We start from the raw sequence: 26,834 nt of genomic DNA, 5'->3' as shown, positions 1-26,834 counted from the left end.
GAAAATAAAAGCAAAGAATGAAACGGAGCCTGAAGCATGTGGCTGTATGTATAGTTCCGCCTGATGAGACGCTGACTGTAGGGAAGCTCTTCTGCGCAGAGACCGTCTTCCTCTTTGCTAACCCAGGGAGGCAGAGAAGTACAGCCAGGGGCACTGAAGCGATGACTTTCGTTCATACCTTCGATCAGAGGCTCTGTGCTCTGGGACAGGCATGTCTTTCTGAAGAAATGGCTATCTCCCCAAGTGACCCGAGCAATACCACCCACCCCTGCTGAGGCTCGCCCACCCACAGGGCCTCCCTCACAACACCCATTTGTGCTAAGGCTGGCAGTGCAGTTGTGTGGATCCGAGATCTCAAACCAGCAACACAAATTCCAGCCTGTCAGGTCAGAGCGGGCAGGGGGCCCATAGGCTAGTGCCTTAGCAATGGCTGACCCTGCCGTGCAATCAAGGTCTGCAGAGAGCTGGTTCTGGGGAGCAGCAGCTCAGGTCTGTTACTTTCACCTCCCACCTCCTGCTCCCGCCCCTCCACTGCCAAGAACCCCAAGATAATCCTGCAACAGACCTGCTCTACCTCAGATCCATGGCTGAGGTAAGCAGCTACCTGGGCTTCCCCTATGACCTTCTGCACCTCAGACCAAACAAAGGGAAGACAGGTCAGATCTCTCCACAGCTTTCCAAGGCTTCCGGCCCCTGCCCTGGTTGGCACTAATCCCAGCCAGGGACTCCCAGGCCCTTTACACAGCTAAGCTGCCAGGTGTGTGTGTGTGCGCGCACGCACACGCTCAGGCAGGGTCTACCAGGCCCCACTTAGAAGGGCAGGATACCTGGGAGGTACAAGAAGCCCAGCTGAAGCAGAGGCACCAGACGTGGAGCTTGCTCTCTTTACCTCCCAGTCGCAGCCTCACTGTCCACAGTCACCGTAGAAAGAAGACAGCATCACTATGATGCTACCCCACAACCGGGCTCGCAGCCCTCAGTGACCCTGGTTCAAGCCCTAAACGGAGAACTTACAGAGACCACAGACACAGTTGTTTCATTCTTAGTTTTGTTAAAAAACAAAAACAAACAAACAAACAACTCTGATAAATCAGGACTAGGTTTAGGAGTGGTGGTGTCGCAGAGAAGCATAGATAGGGTGGGCAGAGGCATGGGTGTCGGTCGGGTGGGGCGGTAGTGTCTCCTCCTGACCCGTGTCCTCTTCTACAGCAGACCCAACAGGCGAGTCCTCTACCGTGTCTGCTCAACTGGAGAAAAAACAGTCACAGTAAGATACAAAATGGGAAATGTGCGTGTGCACAAACAAACACACACACAGAGGCGGTACTTACTGTAGGAGGAAATGTCGATCTCGTCGGGCAGCTCGCTGATGTTGACCTCGAAACGGTCCTGCACGTCATTCAGGATCTTGGCATCGTTCTCGTCTGACACAAATGTGATGGCCAAGCCCTTGGTGCCAAACCGGCCCGCTCTGGCCACCTGGAAGGAGAAGAGGAAGACTGCAAGCCTCCCAGGGAACAGAGGAGAGCGAGGTGCACAGCACACACAGAAAGTGGCGAGGTGGGCAGCTTACCCTGTGCAGGTAGGTGTCCGAGTCCTCTGGCATGTCATAGTTGAAAGCAATGTTCACACGCTCAATGTCCATGCCTCGGCCAAACAGGTTGGTAGCCACAAGAATCCTCCGCTGAAAATCCTTGAACTGCTGATACCGAGAGAGCCTTTGTGAGAGTAAATGAGAGGGTTGAGACGTTCTCTCCACACTGCCTCCTCCACAGGACAGGACTCAGATGTACACGCACACGCACGCAAGCACACTCGCCCCCAACCCACCTCTCCTCCTGGGGCATTCCACGGTGGATAGCAATGGCTGGGAAGTTCTGTTCCACTAGAAGCTGGGCCAGGGCGATGCAGCGCTGCACGGACTTCACAAAGATCACCACCTAAGGGAGCACGGGAGTGATATATGCACATCACTTGAGGGAGCATGGGCGTGATGCATGCACCAGCTTATCAGTCTTGTTTTTTAAGTTCAAGTGTGTGGGTTTTGCCTGCACACGCTTGTGTATGTGCGCCTGGTGCCTGGAAGCCAGCAGAGGACACTGGACCTGGGAGCTGACATAGGTATTAAGAACTGGACCTGGGAACTCCTAGAAGAACAAAAGTGTTCTCAACCTCTGAGCCATTTCCCCAGCCCCAGAAATCTGACTTTAAAAGTTTTGAAGATTTATGTATGTGTGGTTTTATGGGTGTCTGCCAGGTGCACTTACAAGTGTGTTGATGACCTGGGGCCACTTACATGGACAGGTGCTATGAACTCAACGTGCACTCTCTGGAGAGCAGAAAGCTTGAAACAGGGCTTCTCTATTAGCCCTAGTCGTCCTGAAACAAGGGACCAGGCTGGCCCCACTGTACTCACAAGAGATCCATCAGTCTCTGTCCACTGTTCGGGATTAAAGATATCTGCTAACATAGCTGGCAGAACTTTGTTTTTTTGCTTTTCAAGGCAGCTCTTCTCTGTGTAGTCCTGGCTGTCCTGCAACGTACTCTGTAGACTTAAAAGCTGCCAGCCTCTGCCTCCTGAATGCTAGGTTTAAAGGCGTGTGCTACCACTGACCAGACCTGGCAGAATTCCTAAAGGAGTTCCTCAGTCCCTTATTCCAACCCAAATCTCTCTTCACAAATGGATTTTTTCTGCTCTTCAACCTGACTGCATGTACATCTAGACCTTAATTTCTGAATATCCTGGACTCTGAGCTGCATGGACACAAGACCAGCACACAAGGGTGAGGCCACCTCTCAACATGGCAAGAATGAGAGCTATAGTCCAGAGAAGCGAATGATCCTCTTCCAGCACCAAGAGCCCCACAGCTCTACAGCGGCCTAGCACGGGCTGCCACGCTCTCAGGTGCCTGCAGAGCTCTGCTCTACTTACATCAAGTACTCTACCTCAGCTCTTACCCAACTTCATCTTCCACTTGGGACTTGCTCCATCCACCGCTTCACCTCCTCACCCACACGGCCCGTCAATCACAGGCTACTTCTACACAGGCTTCTGCCACAGCTGGAGACGTGCAGTGCCTACTCAGACCCTCAATACTGACCTGGTTGAACTCGAGGACATCGAGAAGATCAAAGAGCTTCCGGTTCTTCTCGTTGTCCTTCAGTTTCACGTAGTATTGCTGCAACCCGTGCAGCGTCAACTTGGTCTCGTCATCCACGAAGATCTCCATAGGCTGAGGGGGAGGAGGGGTGGGGGCAGGAGGAGGGCAGAGTGGGGGGGTTAAACCTGGGGGGGTGGAGGACGCTGATCTCCAATACACCCCATGGAAGGATGGGGAGGAGAGAGAAGACTGAAAACCCCTCCCCACCACAAAGAATACTCTGTGCTGAGGTCTCTTTCCAGCTAGATCTGGTAGCATCCACATCAATTGACAATGATTAGAGATGGGAGCTCTGCACAGAGCAAGGTGCCGGTTGCCAGGTGGAAATGGAGGAAAGATAACAGGGCATGGTGCTCAAGGGGAGCCACAACACCCAGGAGAGGCAGTAATGTCACCAGAACAGGACAGGGACAACTGCCCCACTTAGCTGTCCTTTAGCAAATGTCCTCAAGACCAGAAGGTTGCAATGGACACTATAATAGCATCAGCAGCTCACTGACCCCAGCTCCCAGGTGGCTGAGGTAGTACATTCTCTAAAATGTCATCAAAGAGGAGCAAACACGGCTCAAGGTGAGAGACACCCTGCTCTGAACCACCAGATCAGCTTTAGAAGAGAATGACCTCTGAATTCAGTCAAAACCACCTACATTTGTGGGGCCGGGGACAATGGTCGCAGACAACAAGACTACATCCTCCCTCACCCACAGCTGCCACAGCCAGGCCAGGCTGTGTCTCCGAGCCCTAACTCAGCACAGACTGCCCTCTCCTCTCCTGGTACCAGGCAACACCCTAAGCAGCTCCTGACCTGACCCCGAGTCCCCGACCCCTCAGGTGCCCTCACACCTCCATCACTGAGCCTGCCCACTTTCTTAAAATCCTAACTGAAGGGCATGGCTTCTCCTCCTCTCTCCATCTCCTTCCTAGCAGCAGCTGTGAGATTTAGAGCTTGGCTGCCCTGTTTTTCTCTTCAGTTCTAATACAACGATCTTTTAGTATCAAAAGCGAAAAAGGCAATGGAAAGGAAATCGCCTTACATTTCATAAAATATAAAAATAAGCGTTCCCACCCCTAACCCTTGAAGGGAAGGAAGGCACAAACACTGAGACAGACAGCTAACCCCAGGCTGGACTTCCCACTCTCCGCACAGAGCCAGGGACCAAGGCGGGGTCACAGAAACCTCTTCTGGAAGACAGGCTCCTCAGTAAGCCCCACAGCTGCCTCCTAATTCTGCCCCAAGCCCAGCCCAAGAGAGCCATCATCTTCTCAAGGGAAGGGCCCAGGAGGGAGGACCACTGCTCAGTTGGCTCTGTCAGTACAGCTTCCCACTGGATGGTTCCCATAACCCTCAATTTAAAAAAAGAGGAAAAAAAAATCCACCACCCCACTCAGGACACTTCCTCCCAACAAGTATGGGGAAAATGGGGTACAGCACATTAGGTTCAGGAAAAAACCAGGAACAGAAAAAGAGGCTGGATTGGTCCTCAGCATCTGGTCAGGCTCCCGTGGCCGCCGCGGCTGCCATCCGCTGCTCGCAGGTCTGCCTTCTGCCGTCGTGCCTCAGTGCTTCTCGGCTGCCAGCTCACATCAACCAAGGCTCCGATGGGCGCAGGGAGGTGTGGGCGGGAAGGAGGAGGGGACTGGGGGCTGAGGTGCCAAAGGCCCCCGCTCCTGGAGGTTGGGAGGGGCCGATTCATGGTGTTCTTTGTTTGTTCTTCTTCTGGACAGGCCCTGCACCTGACTGTCCCTCTCTCGCTCTCCTGCCACTGACATGTAGAGTTTCGGTGAGCAGAGGCTCCAGCTGAACGCTCCGTGCCACCCGGAGGCTGCGTGGCTGAAGGGGGTGTGTAGGAGACGATGGGAGGGTGGTAGGGCACAAAATTTTGCCCTATCCCCAAAGGGAGAAGAGGTTCAAAATGTTGTGATTAAAAAATGTCATACTACCCGCTCTCACGTTAACCCGACCAAGTCTTCCGGAGTTTCCCTGGCACGCGCAGACCCTATCGCTAACTGTCTCTGCCTCTGTGTTTTTCTTCAAGGAGTCGCTGCTCCCAGACGGACACAAGCTCCCTTCTTGGTGCTTGAAGGACAAGGGAGTCTGGAGGAAGAGGGCGAGGAGGGGGAGGAGGCAGCGGGCAGGGAGTGGAGGGAGAGAAGGTAGAAGGGTATTTACATCTTGCATGAACTTGCGGCAGACTGGGCGGATCTCTTTGCTCAAGGTAGCACTGAACATCATGACCTGCTTCTCATGGGGGGTCATGCGAAAAATTTCCTGGACATCCCGACGCATGTCTGCAGGGAAAAAAAAAAAAAAAAAAAAAAACCACAGAAGAAAATGAGTCTGTGACATAAGTCTGGCGAGGCCAATGAAACTAGCTTCCCAGCTCCCACCTCTGCCTGTAACTTAGCTCTAGGGCGGTGCACTGCCTCTGTCCTCTATGGGCACAAGCAAGCATGCACACATACACACTTAATAATAATAAACTTACATCTGTAATCTCCGAACTCAGGAGGTAGAGGTAGGCAAATTTCTGAGTCTGAGTCTGGTTTCTAGCATAATTTCCAGGCCAACTAGTGCCATACAAGAAGACCTATACATACACACACACACACACACACACACACACACACACACACACACACACACAGTCTCCAAGAAAACACCGCTGAAGGCCCTTCCCCGCTGCTTTCCCTACACCCGTCTCAAGAACTTGATCTCTACACCAGTCCACTGTGCCTTTCGCCTTCACCTCTAGCCTCACACACCCTGTTCCACCAGACAGATACAGCCGATCTAATGCCACCAGTGTGCCATCTTGGGACAGCCAAAGGTCATTTGGAAAGACTTTTCTCTAGAGCTGCAACACTTTTTTTTTTTTTTGTTTTTTTGGTTTTTCGAGACAGGGTTTCTCTGTGTAGCCTTGGCTGTCCTGGAACTCACTCTGTAGACCAGGCTGGCCTCGAACTCAGAAATCCGCCTGCCTCTGCCTCCCGAGTGCTGGGATTAAAGGCCTGCGCCACCAGGCCCGGCTTTACAACACTCTTTTCTACCCTCCCAACTCAACAATATCAATTCTTGAGCTGGGCGTCTCAAAACAAACAAACAAACAAACAAAACAAAACAACAACAACAACAAAAAATCAATTCTTTCCCTCACCCTCTTTTAAAGAAAAGGGTTCGCTTTCCCTCACCCTCTTTTAAAGAAAAGGGTTCGCTATGTAGCCCTTGACATTAAAGGCAGGTTAAGCATTTTTTTTAAAAAGATTTTTCAGGAATTTCTCTTATGTAGTCCTGGATGTCCTTTTTTTTTTTTTTCCGGATGTCCTTGAACTGACTCTGTAGACCAGATGGGCCTCCAACTCAGAGACACGCCTGCTTTAGACTGTTGAAGTGCTTGAATTAAAGGCATGTGCCAAAACTAGCACCTGAAGCTCCGTTATTTTATTATTTATATTCCATGTACATCTAAGTAACATTAATGCACCTAGTGCTCAAAAAATCCAAAGGAGGATTTCGGGCACCCCTGGGAACCAGAGCTATATATAGTGGTTATATGCTTTCGTATGGACGCTGGGAATAAAACTAGGTCCTCTACAAGAGCAGCCAGTGCTCTTAACTAATGAGCCATCTCTCCAGCACTCCACAATGAAACTTTTTTTGTTTGTTTTTGTTTTTTGGAGACAGGGTTTCTCTGTATAGCCCTGGCTGTCCTGGAACTCACTTTGTAGACCAGGCTGGCCTCGAACTCAGAAATCTGCCTGCCTCTGCCGCCTCCTGAGTGCTGGGATTAAAGGCGTGCGCCACCACGCCCAGCCCAATGACTCTTAATGAAGTTTTTCTTTTAACCCCACTTGCAATACTACAACCCCAGAACACATGATCTCTTATGAACATTACCAGATGAACTCCACAATTTAACCCCAGAAATCTGCACCCCTAGGAATCCTGATCATGCATGCTAGACTGGGATACAAGGGCAGGTGCCTGCTGCTCTCGTTAACACCCCGTACATGGTCCATCCCTAAGGAGAAGGTGGTGGTGAGGACTTGTAGTGTCAGCACATTCCATTCCCTGCTACAGAAAGGAGCACAGGGGCTGGTGAGATAGCTCAGCAGGTAAGAGCACCGACTGCTCTTCCAAAGGTCCTGAGTTCAAATCCCAGCAACCACATGGTGGCTCACAACCACCCGTAACGAGATCTGACGCCCTTTTCTGGAGTGTCTGAAGATAGATACAGTGTACTTACATATAATAGATAAATCTTAAAAAAAAAAAAGAAAATATTAAAAAAAAAAAGCAGCACACGGCCTCACTGCACAGCACCAGGGGAGAGGCGGCGGCCCAGAGCCATCAGTCATGGGTGATAGATAAGGGTCGTCCTTGCACACGAGTGCTCCTATGTCAAACATACATCATTTGGCTCAAAGGGCTGCTCCCCAAACCACCTGAGCACCTGAGTGGCCTGGGCACCGCCACTCACCGAGCTGTTCAAGCATCTTGTCACACTCGTCCAAGATAAAGTGTTTAATGTGTTTGAGGTTCAGGCTCTTATTTCGAGCCAGGGCTAGAATTCGGCCAGGAGTCCCCACGACGATATGTGGGCAGTTCTTCTTCAGCACCTCTTCATCCTTCTTGATAGAAAGACCGCCAAAAAACACTGCCACCTGTCAACCACGAGAAAGGACAATGTTCCAGTCTCCCAGAATTCTCTCCCATCCCTTTTATTTGAGACGAGGCCTCACTGTGTAGCCCTGCCTGGCCTAGAACTCACTTTGTAGATTAGCCTATCTGCCGCCACCCAAGTGCAGATTAAAGGCAGTGGGCCACCTTGCCAATACCAGTGTGTCCATTCTGCAGTTGACTGTAAACCAACTCTTAGCTTTCAGGCCTGCAGTGACTCCTGTGCCTCCTCAGCACCAGGGGCTAAGGAGGATGGAGGAGGGGCTGAACACTCAGCTTCTCCGCCTCCACTCAAACTCTAAGACAGGATCGCTGGTCTACACAACTAGGCACGTGTGACTCCAAAGTCACAACTTCCTTACACAAATGAAGAAAGCAAGAAGCTACCAGCAAGTGTGAGGCGCCACCCAACAATCAAGCCACAAGCAAGCTTTCCTAACTGAATTGTCAGTCTCGCTGGCCTGGAGCCTTTGCTTCCTCGGTGCCTGTTCACACCATGTGCAAACCACTAGATGAGTGAGTAAGCTGAGACACTAAGTGAGCGCGTGAGCTGAGACACTAGGTGAGTGCTGGATGTGTGAGCTGTGACACGTGGACTTGTCCAATTTCAAGGGGAAATAACCAGGAAGCTTACTCTACAGTAAACCTCTTCCCTTTCTCAATCCAGAATCACAATGGCTAACATGTGCATACAGGAACACTCCACTCCTGTTCAAAATGTTTTACCGAGTATCAGATCAGTTAAGCTTTCAGACTTGTTACAAACACTGAGGGAAAAGCCAGCTAACCTAAGGGAGTGACTAGACAGCCCCCTAGAGGACACTCTGTTGCACAACCAAGAAGTATAGATGATTCTGATTTTATGACGGGGGTGGGGGTGGTGGTGGGGACCTAACCAGCTAATCTGCAGGCTCCTACAGCAAACCCAGCCTCAGACTTGATCCCAACCCTCAGAGCATTCTGAGCAGCACAAGGGTGCAGCTTAGCCACCCTAACCCTTTGTTTTGAGACATTAGCCCCGGGCAGCCTTCAACTCCAGCAAACTCCCACCTCAACCTCCCAAGCCCTGGGATACAGGAATGAGCCAGAGACAGCTTCAGTTCCCAACTATTAGCTCCACCAGAAAGGACCGCTCAGCCAAAGAACTGGAAGTCTGTTAGTCCGACCTACTACCAGAGGCAGACACACAACAGACGCACAGACATAGACAATGCCTCCAGATCAAACTATTTTCAAAATCCTAGGAGAAAAATGCTTCACAGAGGCCAGTAAACTTGCACACAGACAGGTTAGGAAAACAATGTCTAACACTTGCTATGCCGAGCAATGGAACCCCGGGCGATCACAAGATCTCTGGCCTCCTTTAGCAGTTTGCACATACTGCCTTTCCTTTTTTTCTTCCTCTAGAATTCCCCTTTTTAAATCTGCCAAGCTGGGCGGCTGTGGAGATGGTCGCCTTTAATCCCAGCAGAGGCAGAGGAAGGTGGATCTGACTCAAAGGTCAGCCAGACTGATCCAAGCTGCTCTCCCCACCCTAACCAGAACAGGAAGTCTGCACACATCTCTCTACACCCAGGGCCAGGTGACAAGGCCAGCAGGCCACACACCCAAGCATGGAAATACATAATCTTAAAAATTCCAAAGGATCCCAACTATGAGGACACACCACGTTCCTTCACAGAGGACACAGGCCACTTGTTATGACCCCCAGGAAGCTTTAGCCACTCTAGAGTTAAAGTCCACACCAGGGCTGTTTTAAGAGCATCCTTTTGTCACATACAACCCAACTCTCAAGCAATCTACCAAGCAGTTCAGGAAGAAAGAACGGAGGCTCTGGCCACGCCAGGTTGTGGCAAAGGCCTGTCCCAACTACTCAGGATAGATAGAGGTTCTATCTCTAGACTAAGGTGAGTTCAAGGCCTACCAGGACAACTTGGTTAAGAGACAGTCGTGAACATAAAAAATGAAGGACCCAGGGGTAGCTCAGTCTCTGGAATGGAATCTGCAATACCCAAACCAACTAACTAACCACCAAGTGTTGCGGTGGTATCACCGGAAGCTGCCGACTCTCAGGAAGACACAGGCGCACTCACAGCACGGAACCTGGAAGGGTCTGCCACTGACTCAAGTCTCTCATGTGACCGCACCACTGACAGCACAGGGCCCCTAGAGCCACTCGATGCCCGAGGTCAGCCGACCTCGCTCCCAGTGCCTGTCTCCCCACAGCCCCCCTGTCCCAGGTCTCTTTCCCCCTTACCTTGACATTCGGCATGTACTTAGAGAAGCGCTCGTATTCCTTGCTGATCTGAAAAGCCAGCTCCCTAGTGTGACACATCACCAGCACAGACACCTTTGAGGGAGCAAATGGAGACAGACACGGTAAAGTCAGCCCCTTGTCACAAGAGCATCTGGCAATGTGTCTGTGATGCTGGAGAACATTCCCCCTGAACTGCTGGAGGAGACCAGCCAGATCTGAGAGCACACGGAGCCAGAAACCCACACACCCTCTCCAGCACTGCCCCCTACATACCTGCCCGGTAACAGGCTCCAGCTGCTGCAGTGTGGCCAGGACAAACACTGCTGTTTTTCCCATGCCTGACTTGGCCTGGCACAGGACATCCATCCCCAGAATGGCCTGCGGGATGCACTCATGCTGGACTAGAAGGAGAAAGGAGAGACATTTTTGCACCATGCCAAACCCCCTCTCTTCCCAGCCGTCTCATCATATTTTACCTTGTCACCTTTTAGACCCCACACTTTCTCTGACCCTCACCACTCTTATACCCAAATCAAACCCTCCTGTGCCCCAGCTTCCCAGTCTCACCCTCATGAACTAACCAACAGCTCACCTTCCATGTTCTTGGCTAAACTATGAATTCGACTGCCACAGGCCATTTCTCCTACATAGGTTACTGAGCTTTGGGGTCATGTAACTCTGCAACCTTGAGCAAAATGAAGGACTTGGTACCTGACCCCGAAGCCACAGAAGCTGGCACCCTTAAACTGATCGTTAAGGTTTCCGGAAACCACACTTGGCCTGGCCCAAAAGAGGGGAACTAAAGCTCCAACCAGGCCTTCTCTGGGAGACAAAAACCAAGCAAAAAAACCAGGGACAGAACAAATGGCAGCCCTGGGTCTAACGCTGCCGACTTGGGTCCATTCACAGAGCTTGGCCTATCCTGTAAATTCAAATCCTATGACCCGAGACATGAACCTCCCTTTTCTTGCACCGGAGGTGCTAAATAAGGTCTCTACACCCAACAATAAAATGTACCCTCTGATGGATGCTCAAAGCCACAGTCAACGATGGCCCGGAGCAGCTCTGGCTTGAGTAGGAAATCTCGGAAGCCAGAGCTGTGGATGGACACATAGGAGCCCTTGACGTCTTTCTTGGCGGGAGCCTCGGTCCCATCTGCCCCAGCCGCTGTCTCCACCTCGTCGTCTTCGTAGTCCAAGAGCTCATTGTCCACATCGTTCTCTGCCATAATTGGGCCGGCAGGGGGAGAAGGGAGGTCTCTGAGTTAGGTGTCCCAGAGCAGGTGAGGAAGCAAGGGCCAAAGAGAGGGGTTGAAGAACAGCAAGGGGAAAGACACCAGTTTCCGACAGAAGAGCTGGGAGAGGGGACAACAACAACAACAACAAAAAAAAAAAAAACCGGAAAAACTCATCAGTCACGAACGGACATTTCTCGTCCATCCCTACACCCGTCCTATTCTTCCCTAAATCGTGAAACCTTTGTCCCGAAAGAAGAGAAACAAAGAGACTCATGACATAAAAACGGAACTCCAGGCGGGAGAGACAGAGAGTGGGCTCGACCCCTAACCAGATTCAGGATCACACACTTCGACAGGCGGGAGCCAGCTCGGAGACAGCGGGAAAATGAGCGTTGACTAACGACTCACGCGAGGGTGGAGACACAAAGGACAAGAGAAGACGGAGACTGCGCTTTCCCCTGCCACCTCCCGGTGGTAATCCCCAACGTCAGCCATCAGTCAAGGGTGATAGATAAGGGTCAGCACTGCGCAGAGCGCTCACTTCCCAAACGCAAACATCATGTGGCTGCCGCTATTCTCCTGCTCAGAAGCCCCCCGGAGCGCCCGTCCCGGCGGCGCACACCCGTGATTCCCAGGACCGGGGAACAGACGCAGGGAGGGTGGGCGGGGTGGGGGGTAAGTGGCGGGGGAGGGTATGAATGGCTCCATTTCAAGAAAAAAAAAATTTTTTTGTTGTTGTTTTGAGAAGGCTGGGTGTGTGCAGTTCAATGACAGTGCTTGCTTAGCAACGCGAGAGGCCGCAGGGATCGGCTCGGCGCTGCCGAAGTTAATTGTAAAAAGGTCGCACGGAGGGATTAAGGTCACGGCTGAGAACGCTGCAGGCCTAAGAGCGGGAGCCGGGCGGGTGGCCGGAGAGAGGAGCGCCCCGCAGCGCTCTCGGGAAAGCGGCTTCCCCCACAAGTGCGCGACACCATCGGCCGTGCACAGAGAGCTCCAAATAAGGGAGCGAAAGCAGGGCTCGGAGGGCTGGACGGGCCCCGGGGCAACATCTTCGCCTCCCTGCGGGCGAGCAAGAAAAGGCCCGGAGGGGAGATGCGAGGGGCCCCGCCCTCCTCCTGGCGCCGCCTCCGGCCGCCGCGGCCCCGGGTGGGCCGAGGACCCACTGGAACACCCAGGAAGCGCGGAGGCACAATGGCGGCCGAGGCCACCATTTTGGATCGTTTCCCCCCCCCTTGTCTCCCAGCTCCCCGCCAGGATCGGCTCTCAGAAAGGGACGAGGACAAGGGAACTGGACGCCCGCCTGCGCGCCGGCGGCCACGGCGCCGGCCGGGCACCGGGTATCAGGGACCCGCGCGGCGGGGCGAGCCGCGGGAGGAGCAGATGGCGGCGGATGGCGCGCAGGGCCAAAGCTTACCTAAGCACTGCGAGCGTGTATGGCGGCAGCAACGGGGACGGAGGCGGGAAGCTGCCTTCACTTCCGGTTCCAGGCTCGCCCGGGGCCTCCCGCCCCTCCCACCCACCCACCCCCCCCCCCCCGGCCGCCAGGGCGCACGCGCGGGGAGCCGGAAGCCGGCCTCTCGCCGCGCGCGTGCGCGCTCCGCGGCTGGCTTCGCAGAACGCCCACTGGAAACGAAGCTTCCGACGCCTCCTCCGGTCGCCAGTAGCAAGAGCGCGGCAGGAAGCTCGCGTCTTTCCCCCCCGCACAGCTCTCCATGTTGTTCTTCCACGCTTCTGCACACCCTCCGACGGTCGGCTCTGCTTTAGCTTGGTTTGCCACTCCAGGCTTCTCCCCGGGCACCTCTCCGTGGGCATGGGGGGGGACACCGCGAGCCGAAGGAGAAGCGTTTCTCACGGGGTCCTTAGCCTCGTAGTCAAGGTGACCCGAGAGCGGCTAACTCCGGCCTCTGCTGGAGGGGAGGGGGGACACGTGACCACGCCCATTACAGTCGTGCAGAGAATAGGCAGGATTTACCCAAAATTCTATTGAGAGGTGGAGGCTTACATTCTGTCTAGGTGCTAAATACATGGTGGGGTTTGAGGTTATGAACCTTTCCATAATTCTTGCTAACTGGAGCAGCAGAATGATCTCAGTTCCATTATTCAGCCTGAACATTTGCCCCCCCCCCCCAAAAAAAATGTGGTACTCCCTTCTTTGAGATGCTACATACATCAGAAGTGCCGTCCTGTTGCTTTGCTACAAGCACGGGCTTTCCCTATTAAGGACACTTAATATTAATACAAAGTAACAGTAAGTATCATTGTTGCCAACCAGCTGGCTGTGTCCTGCTCAACGCCTAAGCTCGCTGGGCTGGGGCTTGGTAGCTTTTGATCCCTCCGCATTTGGCAGCCGTAAGCAGCAGGCCGGCGGGTTTTGTATAAGTCCGGGAGGAAGTGGGGATTCCTCGGCCCCTGGTAACTTAGTACGAGCTGAGCTGTAGCTCCTGAAAGTGCAGTACCTGGGCCTTTGGCTTTGAAGCGTTTCCAGGAACTCTCCTAGTGACCTAGTTGGCGGGCTCTCGGCCACTGTCTTCCTGTTACTGGACCTAATGTGGTGGCATTGTGGAGGGTAGCATAGTAAGGTTTATCCCAGCTGACCCAAGTGAGCCAAACGTTCTGCTTTACAGCCAGCAAAGGGCGTGCAAATGAAGACTTGTGTTTGCACCAATCATAAGAGTGTCCCTTTGGCATCAGTCATAACACATCCTCCTGCTGCGGGACTATGGGAAGTTCCACCACTCCACTGGGGAGGAGAGGGAGGACAGAGACAATCCTGGCTGAGCCATTAGCTGTCATCGCTGTGTGGTTTCCTCAAAGTCTTTATAGAAGATTCAAAATGGCTCTTCTGGCTGGCTGACAGTCCTGGTTAAGGTAGCCAGGGCAGGAAGGGATTGTCTAACAGCTGGCTGTGATTTTAACCCTAGGCCACTAGGGCTGGTGAGATGGCTCAGTGGGTAAGAGCACCTGACTGCTCTTCCAAAGGTCCGGAGTTCAAATCCCAGCAACCACATAGTGGCTCACAACCATCCATAACAAGATCTGACTCCCTCTTCTGGAGTGTCTGAAGACAACTACAGTGTCCTTACATATAATAAATAAATAAATCTTTAAAAAACAAAAAAGCTAGGCCACTGCCGGACAGTGGTGGCGCACGCCTTTAATGCCAGCACTTGGGAGGCAGAGGCAAGCGGATTTCTGAGTTTGAGGCCAGCCTGGTCTACAGAGTGAGTTCCAGGACAGCCAGGGCTACCCAGAGAAACCGTGTCTAAAAAAAAAAAACCTGGGACACTGGGGCCAGAGCAAGGTGAGTGCCCCTCATCTGTCTTGCTATTTTTGTTCCTTTCTCTGTTACTGAGTTTGAGCAGTTATATAGCCTACACTGGCCTCAAGCTCTCAATTCTCCTGCCTCTGCCTTCAAATGCTGGGATTTGAATGCAGGCCCATGCCCTGCTCCACTATTCCTGTAAACATACGAAAATAGAGAAATAAAACAAGGTGGCCAAAGCAATACAGCTAGCAGGGAAACACCAGGGTGTAAGCACCCCAATTTCCCATCACATGTGTCCCTCCTCTTCAAAAATCTGCTTGCTTTTGTATAGCTATTTCCCCTGAAATGAAACATTTCCTCCTGATGAGAGTGGAGAAGGCTCAGGAAATTCAGAAAAAAGTTGCAAGACACGGAACCCTGCTCCCAGATTATGTCACCAATAAACAGCTCCTGGTGGCAGGACAAGTCACACTGGTGGTGGGTGACTTTTTGATGAGAAGCTACTCCAGTCTCACTCCTATAAGTAACCTATCACCCACCATACTGCCAGTGACTCCAGTGAGCACCTTGGTCTGCCAGGCGAGACTGGGGAGATTTCTTTGGTGTTTCATGACTGCCTTATTTGGCATAGACTTTTAAAATGTCTCTACAGAAAAGTCATATAAGATAAGACTATGGGTTACCTCATTGAGTCAAGTTCAGGGTGAAAGGAGCAGTGAAGAGAACTGATACAGGAATGGGGGTCAGAGACCAGCAGTGTCCCCCCCACCCACCACCCTACCCCACTCCCATCCCCCGAGTATCTTTTTATTCCAAAATATTCTTCAACTGCGAAATGTGTACCAAGTGCTATGTAGGCTCTGGGGACACAACGACCTTATCATCAGATACATAATGAGAGGCAATACCCAAACACAATGCCAAGCCAGGCGTGGTGGTGCACATCTTTAATTCCAGTACTCAAGAGGCAGAGGCATGTGGGTCGCTTCTGAGTTCAAAGTTAGCCTGCCTGGCCTAGCAAATTCCAGGACAATCAGGGATATGTAGTAAGATACATGGTGAGCCTGCCTCTCCCTCTCCCCCTCCCTCTCCCTCTCCCTCTCCCTTTCCCCCCTCCTCTCTCTCTCTCTCTCTCTCTCTCTCGTGTGTGCCTGTCTGTCTGTCTGCCTCTGGTGCTGACGAGCAGTGTAAAACCAGGAAAGGGACAGAGTGCTATCTATGCAACTCTCTGTTCAAGAGGGGACACAGTACCATGTCCTTTTGTTTCTCCGAAAAGCTTCCAGGACAGCCCTTTGCAGTGTTGCAGTGTTTTGGAAACTATATAAATGCAGAACTCTGAGGACAGCGTACCAAAGTGAGCAATGGTGAGGCAAAAAGGAGGCCACTTTCACCGACAATTGACTCATCCACCAGTATTTTATTGACACTCCACTGTTACACAGGGAAGCAAGGTGCTGAGGGCACAGAAAGAAATGCATGCATGTGAATGTCACAGATCTCCTTAGCTCCCAGAAGTAGCAAGCTTTGGGAAAACAGAGGAGGCGGGGGCAACCATGAGAAAGACCAGCTCAAGAGAAACAAAGAGAGGTGCTAAGAGATTCTATATATATTTGGGACTCAGAGAGAGGGGCTAAATAACATTTTCATTTAACTGTTTGGGGGCATGATGTGCCAAGGAAGAGCCAGAGAAACAAATTCTTTAGAGGGTTACTAGTGTTACAGTGGCTGAACAGAGCTGGAACACCAGGTATAAAAAAGTCAAGAGAAGGGGTTAGAATTCTGGCAGGCACGCAGAGTGTGGTCATGCTACAGGCACTCCATCATCTGGAACTCTGCTGAATTCTTACAGATAATTCACAGCAGCCACCTTACAAAGGAAGCGTTGTTGCTGTCATCCCAGTTACAAAGATGAGGACACTGAGGCCTCCAGGTTAAATAGTTGTCCCAGTTGTGCAGCCAGCAAGGACCAGGGGTGGGAGAGGAACAAAACTTCCCCTGCTCTGAGTGAGGGTGCTTTCATAACTGTCACCAGGACATACATTTCGCAGAGGGGCCCGGTGGGGATGACTTGGACATTCATGAGTACACTTCCAGCGCGTGTCATGGAACAGTGAGGTTCGGTTTGAACAGGCTATTTGTAAGTCTCAGGGGGGAATATTGGATCCTGTCACATAGAAGCCTCCCCTCCGGGAACAGGTTATTATGCGAAGTGATTTGGCAGTGGGGGGAATGGTATGATGGTTTGAACCCAGGGCTCTGCGCATGCTACATAAGTGGTTTTGAGTTGGGATATTTCTCTGTGGAAGGAGCTGATAGAAGGAGTTACTGTTGGGATGTGTCCCTAAGTGATGGTTCTAGACAGTAATCCGATAGTTGGGGTGGACCTGGGGCCTGACGTCACAGACCATGCCAAGAAGCTGAGCCAGGACACGCTCCCGATTCCTCTGCTGGGAGCTCTGCATGCCCTGAACCTGACGTCTCGTGGCCTGCTCCACTTCAGCAGACAGGTTCCCCTGAGAGCCCATGGCCTGGGGGATGGGAGGTGGAGGAGAGAAAGAAAAAAGCAGACACAGAGAAAGAAAGGTCCCAGCATGTAAGAGGAAGGCCTGGGAAGCCTTTTCAAAACTATTCCCACCCCACAAAAACATGTAGATACCAAGCAGGTCGGCACAACCCTTACTTCTGAGACTGACCATAGAACTGTCCCCACCATCGGGGTTACCACACTCCACACAGACTGTGAAGGCCGCCCCACAAGTCTCACGTACCCTTTAAAACCCCCAGACCTTACAGATCCGACAGCTTTACCATGTGTGGTCCTTGTCAGGGCCTCCTCAGCTCTCAGACACCCTAATTTCTTGTTGAGTCACCTGTATGCATCTAACAAGAGGCACCCACCGATCTGCACCTGGGTGGGTCCATCCCTGTCCCCCTCAACTCACCGCCTGCTGCTTGCTCTGGAACTCCTGCTCCCGCTCCCTGCGGTATTGCTCCACCTCCATTTGGGCCTCCTCCTTAGCCTGCTTCAGTCGCCGGGCCTTCCCTAGAGGCAGAAGGACAGTGAGTGTACACACACACACACACACACACACACACACAAAACCAGGTGCCTTAGTGGGATCAGTGCCCTCTAGAAAGTTACCCAGTTTCCTGTCAACCAACCAAATGCTAGACTGTAAAACCCACCCATGCCTTCTATCCTATTAGCCTCAGTCCCATCTGTCCTCAGTGTCCTTGGGCTTCCTAAGGACTCAAATGTCCGCCATCCCTTATCCCTAAATTCTCCTTCCAGATTCCTAAGAGAGGAAAGGGGGGCTCACTCTTTCTGGCATCGGCCACCTTCTCCGCTGCCCGCTTCTCAGCCTGGAGGAGCTGCTGGATACCCTGGGTCTGACTGGCCATTTTTGTCACTAGAGAGGATGCTGTTCCAAAGGCGACCGAGGTACCAGACGGCTCCCACTCTCCAGCGCCTACTCCTCCGGGCCCTTGATGCGGTCCTCCACTCCCACTGGGTCTTAGCGCTCCCGTTTTCACTCAGTCTCCTGCACCGGGTGGGTGTCTCTCATCCTCACACTGATGACTGGTCCTCCTCTCGAACCTCAAGGTAGTACCCGAAACGGCCGCCCGAGGGCAGCAGAGACCAACCCTGTGCTGACTACTGCAGCAGGTGCAGGGCCTCTCCGTGTCACCAGGGTCCACAAAGATGGGGTTGGGGGAAGCGGAAGGCAGAGTGTCTGGGTGGGAGGAGATCTTGATTGGTGGTCTCGAAGGAGACACAAAGGCGATGAGAATGGTGTGGGAAGGTAAGGATGTGCTTGGACACAGTACGCGGGGTTTCACTTACACTCCCAACTGTGTCTCCACGCCTCCCTCCGCCCTTCCCCCATCTCTTTTCAGCCTCCATCTTCTCTTTAGACTTCTTTCCCAAATCCGAACGTCTGCACACATCTCCCTGCTCTGTCCTACGTTTGCCTTGTTAGCGTCTACCCATGTGTTTTTCTTTTTGGGTCTACCCATATACTTGGTCTCATTGTGGTTGTGTGGTGTGTGTATGTGTGTGGTGTGATTATGTGTGGGTGATTGTGTGGTGTGTGTGTAATTATATGTGTATGTATGTGTGTGTGTTTCGAGACGGGTTATCTCTGTAGTCCTGGCTGTCGCTGTAGCTCGCCCTATAGACCAGGCCTGCTTCTGCCTCTGCCTCTGCCTCTGCCTCTGCCTCCCTTCGGAAGCTCGCCTCATCTTCCGCTTGCAGGAGGACCCTATGTCGCAAATTGTCTTGTTTCCCCTCCGGAGGCCTAATCACGAGTCACCCAGCCCGAGCGTTCGGAACGATTTCCGGGATGGAACACACAGTTCATTTCCTCCCGAAACTTGCGCGTGTGCTTGCGCCATTTCCTGCATCCTGGCGCGCCTCCTCCCTCCCCACCTCCCTTCTCGGAGCGTCTTAAGCCCGGGCCTCCGGCCTCCGTCTCTGAGGGTCCTTGGGGGGGCGGGGAGCAGGTCTGATGAGTAACCCCTCCCCCCAGGCCCCAGAGGAAGAAGCCTCTACGTCTGTCTGTCGGGTACATTATATTCCGTTTCTAGATCGCTCTTTGAATTTGGGACTCTTCTCCAGATTTGTGGCTGATGAGAATCGCCCCGTCTGGCCTTCCTTGATTTTTGTTGTTGTTGTTGTTTCCCTCCAAAGTTCAGAATTAACTTTTTTCTTGGGCTCTGGAGCCTTAAAACAACTATGTATCATTTTCTCAAAAATTACATCAAAAATTAACTCTGTGACCCCCCCCCCAACTCCAACCCCACCCCCGCCCCAAACTTGCCATCTGCTAAGGGATGAGAGTTTAGAACAGGTCTTATCTCTTGCTGGAGAGGCCGGGGGAGGGAATGGGAGGTAAAGGGAGAAACAGGAGGAAGAGCGGAGCTGGGTCCTCACCGCTGCCATTTCCCACTTCTTCCTTAGCCCCAGAGTTCCATGGCCTCCGCTTCCCGCCGGCACCGCCGAGAGCGACGCTTCCGGCGGTACTTGTCTGCAGGGCGGCTGGTGCGAGCCCAGGCTCTCCTCCAGCGACATCCCGGCCTTGATGTGGACGCTGGGCAACCCCCGCCTCTCCACAGGGCCTGCGCCCGCCACGATGCCCCTGCCCTGTGCCTGCTGCTGCGTCTCGGCGCTGACCCTGCCCACCAGGACCGCCATGGCGACACGGCGCTGCACGCTGCTGCCCGCCAGGGCCCTGATGGTGAGTGGGTCCGTGGGAACTGGCCTTGAGAAGCTGGCCAGATCTGAGCTGAAAGAATGGGTGGGGAATAAAGGCCTGGTGTGATGGCGCAGGTCTTTTGACCCCGGGCAAGCAGAGGCAGGAGGATCTCTGTAAGTATGTAGCCTACACAGGTGAGCTCCAGGGCTACAGAGAGACCCTGTCTTACACAACAAAAATAGTTGGGAAGTAAACGTTGGTCCTTGGGAACTGTTGGAGCAGTTGAGCTGGTTGGGATGTGACAATACCTCTCTAGTAACAGATACGCTTATCCTAACATCGCCCAAACAACTAAGGGGTGTGTGTTGGAGTGGTGTGATTGTTTGTTTTGTTTTTTTAAGATTTATTTATTTTATGTATATGAGTACACACTGTAGCTGTACAGTTGTGAGTCTTCATCTGGTTGTTGGGAATTGAATTATGACAACCGCGCTCTCTCCAGCCCAAAGGTTTATTATTATTATTATAAATAAGTACACTGTGGCTGACTTCAGACATGCCAGAAGAGGGCGTCAGATCTCACTACAGATGGTTGTGAGCCACCATGTGGTTGCCGGGATTTGAATTCAAGACCTTCAAAAGGGCAGTCAGTGCTCTTACCGGCTGAGCCATCTCACCAGCCCAATTGTTTCTGTTTGGTTGGTTGGTTGGTTGGTTGTTTTTTGTTTTTTTCGAGACAGGGTTTCTCTGTGCGGTCCTGGCTGTCCTGGAACTCACTCTGTAGACCAGGCTGGCCTCAGAAATCCGCCTGCCTCTGCCTCCCAAGTGCTGGGATTAAAGGGGTGGGCTACCACGCCCAGCAGCCGGATTGTTTTTTGACTCAGGGACTGGCTAAGTATCTCAGGTTGGCCTCAGCATCCCAAGTGCTGAGGTTGTAGGCGTGGGTCTCCACACGCAGCCACACAGCTCGCCACTCTTTCCTATCTTTCAGGATCAGTGACTACTTTGTTTCTTTGATGGCTGTTTACCTATAGCGAGCACAACCTCGCAGTTGACTGCTGGGGTCAGATCCCAGCCCCACTCAAGCCCCGCCTCCCCCAGATTAGTTTGCTTCTCTCCTTGCATAATCAAAACAATGGCAACCTTGTAACAATGCCACAAACACCTTACAAAGTATCCTTGCCGTCTGTCACAGGATCAGCTGGGAATGGCCAGAAGACCTGAAACTTTTACTTGGTGTTATGCCTGAGAACTGCTGCTGTGTGTTAGGGACAGACTCACGTCCCTGACACATACCAGGCGCCAGACCAGTTTTCTTCGTTCTCACCAAAATTATGTAACAAAAATCCAACTTAAGCCGGCGGTGCGGTCTGGAGGCAGAGGCAGAGGCAAACTCAAGGCCAGTCTGATCTCCGTAGCGAGTTCCAGGCTAGCTGGAGCCGCAGTAGAGACGTCCTCAAAGCATCTCAGCATCCGTAATGGCTCAACAGTGCAGACGGCCTCTTTCTAGTTCATTTGTGTTACTGGCAGATAGCCAGCCCAGAAACTGCCTAGCCCCTTAGAAAGACAGGAAGTTCACAGCGCACTCCTTTGATCCCAGCCCTCAGGAACACCTCAGCCCTAAGGAACACCTCAAGGCCAGTCAGGGTGGGGCATAAGAGTCTCAAAAAGTGAAGGAAAAAAAAAAGCCATCCAGCAAATCTCACCTAACCTACGCGGAGGCCATGGTGACTAGCTTTTCCCTGCTGAGGTTAACCCTCAGGTGTTTTCTACCGCTCGCCTGCCCTTGCTCCCCCGCCAGCCTCTTGACCTAGCCCCAGATGGCATACTTCCAGATCAGTTTTGCCAAATCCCACAGTTCTGGAAACAGCGTAGATGTCACCTTTGCAGTGACCGCAGAAGCAGTTCCATGGAGAGCAGCTTCCTGACTAGAACCAGAGGGGAGGCCCTTCCGTCGAGAGACAGCCTTCTGCCCACAGGAGATCAACAACCCGGCTCATTCACTTACTCATCTCCAGCTTGGCCTCTCCTTGATCAAAACCAAAACCAAAATCCTTTAACACAAGTAAGATGGGCCTGCATAGTTGATTTTCTTTAAGCTTAAAGAGAGGAAGGCTGCCAAGTACAGACTGCCGCCGCCTGGCTGACTTTATTATGGGATACCCGAAGAGACAAAGTCCCCAGACTCCTGAGTAAGTCCTGTGGAATCTTTCTGTACCACCAGCAGGGCTGTTCAAGCAGAGTAGCAAGCCGGAAGCAGCCTCACCCTCCAGTTTGAGGTTTTAAGTACAAAAATGCAATTGTGGTGTATACAGAAAGGCAGCTCTAGACATCTGCAGCAAGCAAGCTTTGCTTACAGAAGCAGAGAGGTAGCAGTTAGATGGTCAGGCAGTTAACCTTTAGCTCAGAGTCACACTATACAGGAATTTATGGCTGGACCAGACACCAGTTTACTCTAAGAGCTTATAGCCATTCAGTTTACCCAAGGTTGGTTTTTTTTGTTTTTGTTTTTTTGTTGTTGTTTTTTTTTTTTTTTTTTTTTCGAGGCAGGGTTTTACCCAAGGTTGTTATAGCACTTAAAGTATTCTTAGGTATGCTTTCAGGAGATGCGTACCTAGATAGAGTTCAGCAGCCTGCTACAGTTTAGGAGGCAGCTCCTTGGGGTAACAGTGTGGTGCCCGGGGTTGCCGATAACGGATCCTGAGACCTGCACCCTTACCTCAGGAGCCTGTTCACCTCTAAAATGGAGGTTGTGATGACCGCATGAACCACGGACTGGCTGTAGCTTTGCTACGTAATGATAAGTTCGTGAGGTTCAGTTAACCTAGCCGAGTCTCTCCTAAGGGTGGAATAGGCACCGCCACTGTCGTATTGAGTCCTGAAAAGCATGTGAAACATTTAACACACCGTGATGAAAGTGAGCCCTACCTGGGGAGTTTCAGGAACTTGTCTGGATGTCACAGTTGAGGGGTTGCAATGTTTCAAAGAGGAAACCGTCCTTCCACACTTCTCCCAACCCCTGGCCTCCCGGCACCTGCCAGCCCTGCCACCAGGTGGCGCTCTAATCCCAACTTCTCCATCTCATTCAGCAGCTGCCCGCCGCTTTGAAGATAGTTGAATGAGCTTGCTTCATTGAGCAGATTGAGTGATTGAACCTGCAGGAGTCTCCCCTCCACCACTCTCCTGTTAGGTCAGAGCGGTGCCCCAGGTCACTGAAATGACTGGGGTTTGGGGGACCCACACAGTAGGAGGCCAGAAGAAGCCTACATTTTAGGCTTTTTTTTTTTTTTTTGAATGTCATGGAAGAGCAGTTTCAGCTGTCAGAGGGACCCATCAGTAAAGCATTCATCAAACAGTGGCCACTCTGCACAGAGCAAGCACGAGTGGACACTGACAAGCAGTATAGTTCTCTCAGGTTTTGGGGGGAGGGAAAAACAAGCCATCATTCTGATGTTAGGGTCTGGGGTTTAAGGTTTGCTTTGATCTTCTTTAGGGTTTGGCTGTGGTTTGTTTGTTTTGGTTTATTTTATATATATATATATATATATATATATATATATATATATATATATATATATATTCTCTGTAGCCTTGGCTCTTCTGGAACTCAGTATGTAGATCAGGCTATTCACAAACTCAGAGCTAAATCTACCTCTCTCTGCTGATCCAGTCCCCACGTCTAAGTCCAGGGTTGTAGGTGTAAGCCCACACCGAGCCTTGTCCCCAGCCTTCCTTTTTCTCTCTTTAGTTGAGATGCCACCGTGCAGCCACAGTAGCTCTTGACTGTGGTGTTCCTGACTGAGACACAGGCCTGCACCTCCAGGCTTGTTTTGTGTTTGTGTGACACTCACTGTGTGCTGATCTGTCAGCACGGTGGTAGACAGTATCCACTGCCTCCCTGATCGTGTGCACAGTGGAGCCAGAGGTGGCCTTGTTTCAGAATGACTGGGCACAGTTTATGTTCCACATGTTCTTCCAGCCTCGCATTCTGCACACCCACAGACCTGTCACCTCAGCCGCAGTTGTCTTCAGTGACCCTAGCACAGGTTTCACAAGCCTTACCCTGTCAGGAAGTGGGTTGTGAAAGAGTTTAGCAGAGCCAGGCATGGTGGCACAGGCCTGCAATCCTAGCACCTAGGAGGCAGAGACAGGGATTACAAGTTCAAGGCCATCCTGAGCTACAAGAAACCCTGCCAGGGGTTGGGGTGCCGGAAATAAATAGAAGGCGCTGCAGTAGAGAATTTATTGCTGCAGGCAGACGGTAGAGAGGAGTGTCTGCACTCGCATCAGGAAGTGTTTTCACACCATGGTGCCCTGGTCATTTAGGTCTCGAGGGAGGGACACTTGTGTGGGCTCATGTCAGAAGCTCAGATGGATATTCCTCTCCTGTGGGATACACGTCACAGTGTAAGTTATTTCTTATAGTCCCACATTGTCATGAGTACCAGGGGTCAGACCCTGATGGGCTGAGCCTGCTTGTTAGAGAGAATTCTCTGTAGTGCTGTTGTGAGATCGACTGCAGCCTAACCCACTGAGATTAGTTCTTCCTCTCTTAAAATTTAGTTTTGTTTTTCTATCAATGTGTAGAGGTCAGAGGCTACAGTTGTTGGTCCTCAACTCTCATTGTACTTGAGACAGAATTTTTTTTTAAGATTTATTTATTTTATTTATGTAAGTGTACTGTTGCTGTCTTCAGACACACCAAAACAGGGCATCAGATCTCATTACAGATGGTTGTGAGCCACCATGTGGTTGCTGGGATTTGAACTCAGGACCTCTGGAAGAGCAGTCAGTGCTCTTAACCGCTGAGCCACCTCTCCAGCCCATCTTGTTTGTTTTTCAACCATGTCCACCAGGTTAGCTGGCCCATGAGTCTCTATGGACCCCCAACTCCACCTCTTATCTTGCGGTGGGAGTATTGGGATTACAGATATGTGCTGCTGTGGCTGGGATTGCAGATGTGTGCTGCTGTGGCTGGGATTACAGATGTGGGCTGCTGTGACTGGGATTACAGATTTGTGCTGCTGTGGCTGGGATTGCAGATGTGAGCTGCTGTGGCTGGGATTACAGATGTGGGCTGCTGTGGCTGGGATTGCAGATGTGAGCTTCTGTGACTGGGATTGCAGATGTGGGCTGCTGTGACTGGGATTGCAGATGTGAGCTGCTGTGACTGGGATTGCAGATGTGAGCTGCTGTGGCTGGGATTGCAGATGTGAGCTGCTGTGGCTGGGATTGCAGATGTGTGCTGATGTGGCTGGGATTGCAGATGTGAGCTGCTGTGGCTGGGATTGCAGATGTGAGCTGCTGTGGCTGGGATTGCAGATGTATGCTGATGTGGTTGGGATTGCAGATGTGATTGCTGGGAATGCTAACCTGAGTCCTCAGATTTCTGTGGTAAGCGCTTTACCAATATTGTGTTCTTTCAGACCCAATATTAACTCTTTCTGGTCCTGCTCAAAGACAGCAGCAGTCTTGCTTGAACCGAGCCCTGGGCACCCAGCCATCACAGAACAACACCCGCACACCCCTACGCATCAGGCTCACAGAAGATGGAGGCCATCATCTGGAGTACGTCAGGGCTGAGTGTGGCCCTTGCCCACAGTGCTGACATGTCAGAGTCATGAGACCACAGGACATCAACTTTGTTGGAAAGAGGAGGTGGAGTTGCTGTTGAAGGGGACCAGAGGTCAGAGGTCAGGCTGTGACACCAGAGCAGGGGCTCCTGGATGGTGGGAGGCAGCATCAGTGTCTACGCAGAGGCTGCTGTCCCTGAGGCAGGGACTGAGAGACCTGAGATCAGGAAGACATTGATTTACCACAAGGTTGAGTAAGCAAGGGCCAAAGACCCGCAGCAGCCTTAAAACAGGGTCTGAGCAAGCCGAGGGAGTCCAGCCGCCTAAAAGAGCTGCTAGGAGCTGCCTCAGCCCTGCGGCTGGTGAGACCTGAGTGAGACAAAGCAGCAGCTGCTTTGTTTCCTGCTGGACTAAAGAGGTGAGAAACACCTGAACACCGGGAGGACCGCAGGGAGGCAGCACAGACGAAGATCATGCAGGTCTGAGGCTTGCAAATATTTGTCAGTTAGAACAGGCAAGCTGTGAACATGGAAGAGCTGTCCCTGGATAGGACCATGTGTCACCGCGTCATAGCCATATTGCCTTCTTGGGAGGTTCTGAGAGTCTCAGACCCAACCTTAAGGCAACAGAATACAAGCAAAATAATGATGAGTGTCCCCTTGTCCAAGGCCAGCATCACACTGGGCCTGTAGGAAAACGGAGGTCATTAGGGCGTGTGTGTGTGTGTGTGTGTGTGTGTGTGTGTGTGTGTGTGTGTGTGCGTGCATACCAGACATTGGAATGAAAAGGAACCCACTCTCTGTCTAGGGAGCCTGAAATGTTGGGGTAGAGGTGGGACTGCCCAGATAGTTTAAGAGGTCTCCTTAGGGAAAACCAGAAAGAATCCCTTGAAATGAGCCCTTCGGTGCCTGGAGGGGGTAGGAAGACAGAACTTGAACTGGAGAGCGGGTTTCCCAGTGCAGCACTGTCACTCTGGCAGAAGACCCAGGTTCAGTTCCCAGCACCCAGGGGATCTGACCCCTCTCCTGACCTCTGTAAGCAGCAGGTACCCATGTGGTGTGTATACATAAACATTAGGAAAATGCTCAAACACATAAAATCTAAAAACAAATTTTTTTAAAAAATGAGTTTCAAAAATCCTATCATTAGAGCTCAGAAAGGAGAGAGAAATTACCTCAGCTGCTCCCTAGGATCGGGAGGGGGGGGTGTTTAAAGATGGCTTTCACCTGGTGCTCCCCAAAAGAAGAGAGGGATCTCCAAGCAGCGTGCAGGAATAGGCTGCTTAAGCTTTGACTGGAACAGCCTTACCTCCAGACACAAAACACAGGCCTTACAGCATGGCTGCAGTCAGAGAAGAAAGGAACCGGCAGGCAGGCAGGCAGGCAGGCAGGCAGCAGGCAGGCAGGCAGGAAGGCAGGCAGCAGGAAGGCAGGCAGGCAGGCAGCAGGCAGGCAGGCAGGCAGGCAGG

At 51.9% G+C, this 26,834-nt stretch overlaps 4 protein-coding genes and 2 non-coding genes across 8 annotated transcripts in view; 1 reads left to right on the top strand and 5 right to left on the bottom strand.

Annotated features, from left to right (window-relative positions):
• Positions 1 to 1,010: 1,010 nt before the first annotated feature.
• On the bottom strand, positions 1,011 to 12,841 carry Ddx39b (DExD-box helicase 39B). The gene is made up of 11 exons (XM_021217703.1): positions 12,748 to 12,841; positions 11,114 to 11,450; positions 10,370 to 10,497; positions 10,097 to 10,189; positions 7,640 to 7,823; positions 5,332 to 5,450; positions 3,102 to 3,233; positions 1,831 to 1,940; positions 1,574 to 1,718; positions 1,332 to 1,479; positions 1,011 to 1,247 (listed from the first exon to the last, which is right to left on the bottom strand). The coding sequence occupies exons 2-11, from the start codon at positions 11,322 to 11,324 to the stop codon at positions 1,231 to 1,233; spliced, it is 1,287 nt and encodes a 428-aa protein (XP_021073362.1). The 5' UTR covers positions 11,325 to 11,450; positions 12,748 to 12,841; the 3' UTR covers positions 1,011 to 1,230.
• Positions 7,505 to 7,580, bottom strand: LOC115062562. The gene has a single exon (XR_003842500.1). It is a non-coding gene; the product is annotated as a small nucleolar RNA SNORD83 (small nucleolar RNA).
• Positions 11,457 to 12,556, bottom strand: LOC115062504. The gene has a single exon (XM_029531317.1). The coding sequence runs from the start codon at positions 12,542 to 12,544 to the stop codon at positions 12,194 to 12,196; it is 351 nt and encodes a 116-aa protein (XP_029387177.1). The 5' UTR covers positions 12,545 to 12,556; the 3' UTR covers positions 11,457 to 12,193.
• LOC115062560 lies at positions 11,823 to 11,899 on the bottom strand. The gene has a single exon (XR_003842498.1). It is a non-coding gene; the product is annotated as a small nucleolar RNA SNORD83 (small nucleolar RNA).
• Positions 12,842 to 15,995: 3,154 nt separating the features above from the next.
• On the bottom strand, positions 15,996 to 18,216 carry Atp6v1g2 (ATPase H+ transporting V1 subunit G2). The gene is made up of 3 exons (XM_021217578.2): positions 17,919 to 18,216; positions 17,541 to 17,641; positions 15,996 to 17,126 (listed from the first exon to the last, which is right to left on the bottom strand). Exons 1-3 carry the CDS (start codon positions 17,998 to 18,000, stop codon positions 16,953 to 16,955), a joined length of 357 nt encoding a protein of 118 aa, XP_021073237.1. The 5' UTR covers positions 18,001 to 18,216; the 3' UTR covers positions 15,996 to 16,952.
• A 68-nt stretch (positions 18,217 to 18,284) lies between these two features.
• The window catches only part of Nfkbil1 (NFKB inhibitor like 1), a 17,331-nt gene continuing 8,781 nt past the window's right edge, over positions 18,285 to 26,834 (top strand). Inside the window, exons 1-2 of one of the 3 annotated variants that reach the window (XM_029531442.1) lie at positions 18,285 to 18,401; positions 19,559 to 19,835. In XM_029531442.1, coding sequence (XP_029387302.1) covers positions 19,571 to 19,835 — 265 coding nt within the window. In that variant the 5' untranslated portion in view covers positions 18,285 to 18,401; positions 19,559 to 19,570. Of the gene's footprint in view, positions 18,402 to 18,971; positions 19,164 to 19,438; positions 19,449 to 19,558; positions 19,836 to 26,834 lie in introns of those variants that run through there. The other 2 variants (XM_021217576.2, XM_029531443.1) reach the window with 2 other exon arrangements.

Source organism: Mus pahari, chromosome 18 (assembly GCF_900095145.1).
Source record: "Mus pahari chromosome 18, PAHARI_EIJ_v1.1, whole genome shotgun sequence".
NCBI classification, from domain to species: domain Eukaryota; kingdom Metazoa; phylum Chordata; class Mammalia; order Rodentia; family Muridae; genus Mus; species Mus pahari.
Note: the sequence above shows the minus strand (reverse complement) of the source record. Positions and strands in the feature narration are given on the sequence as shown.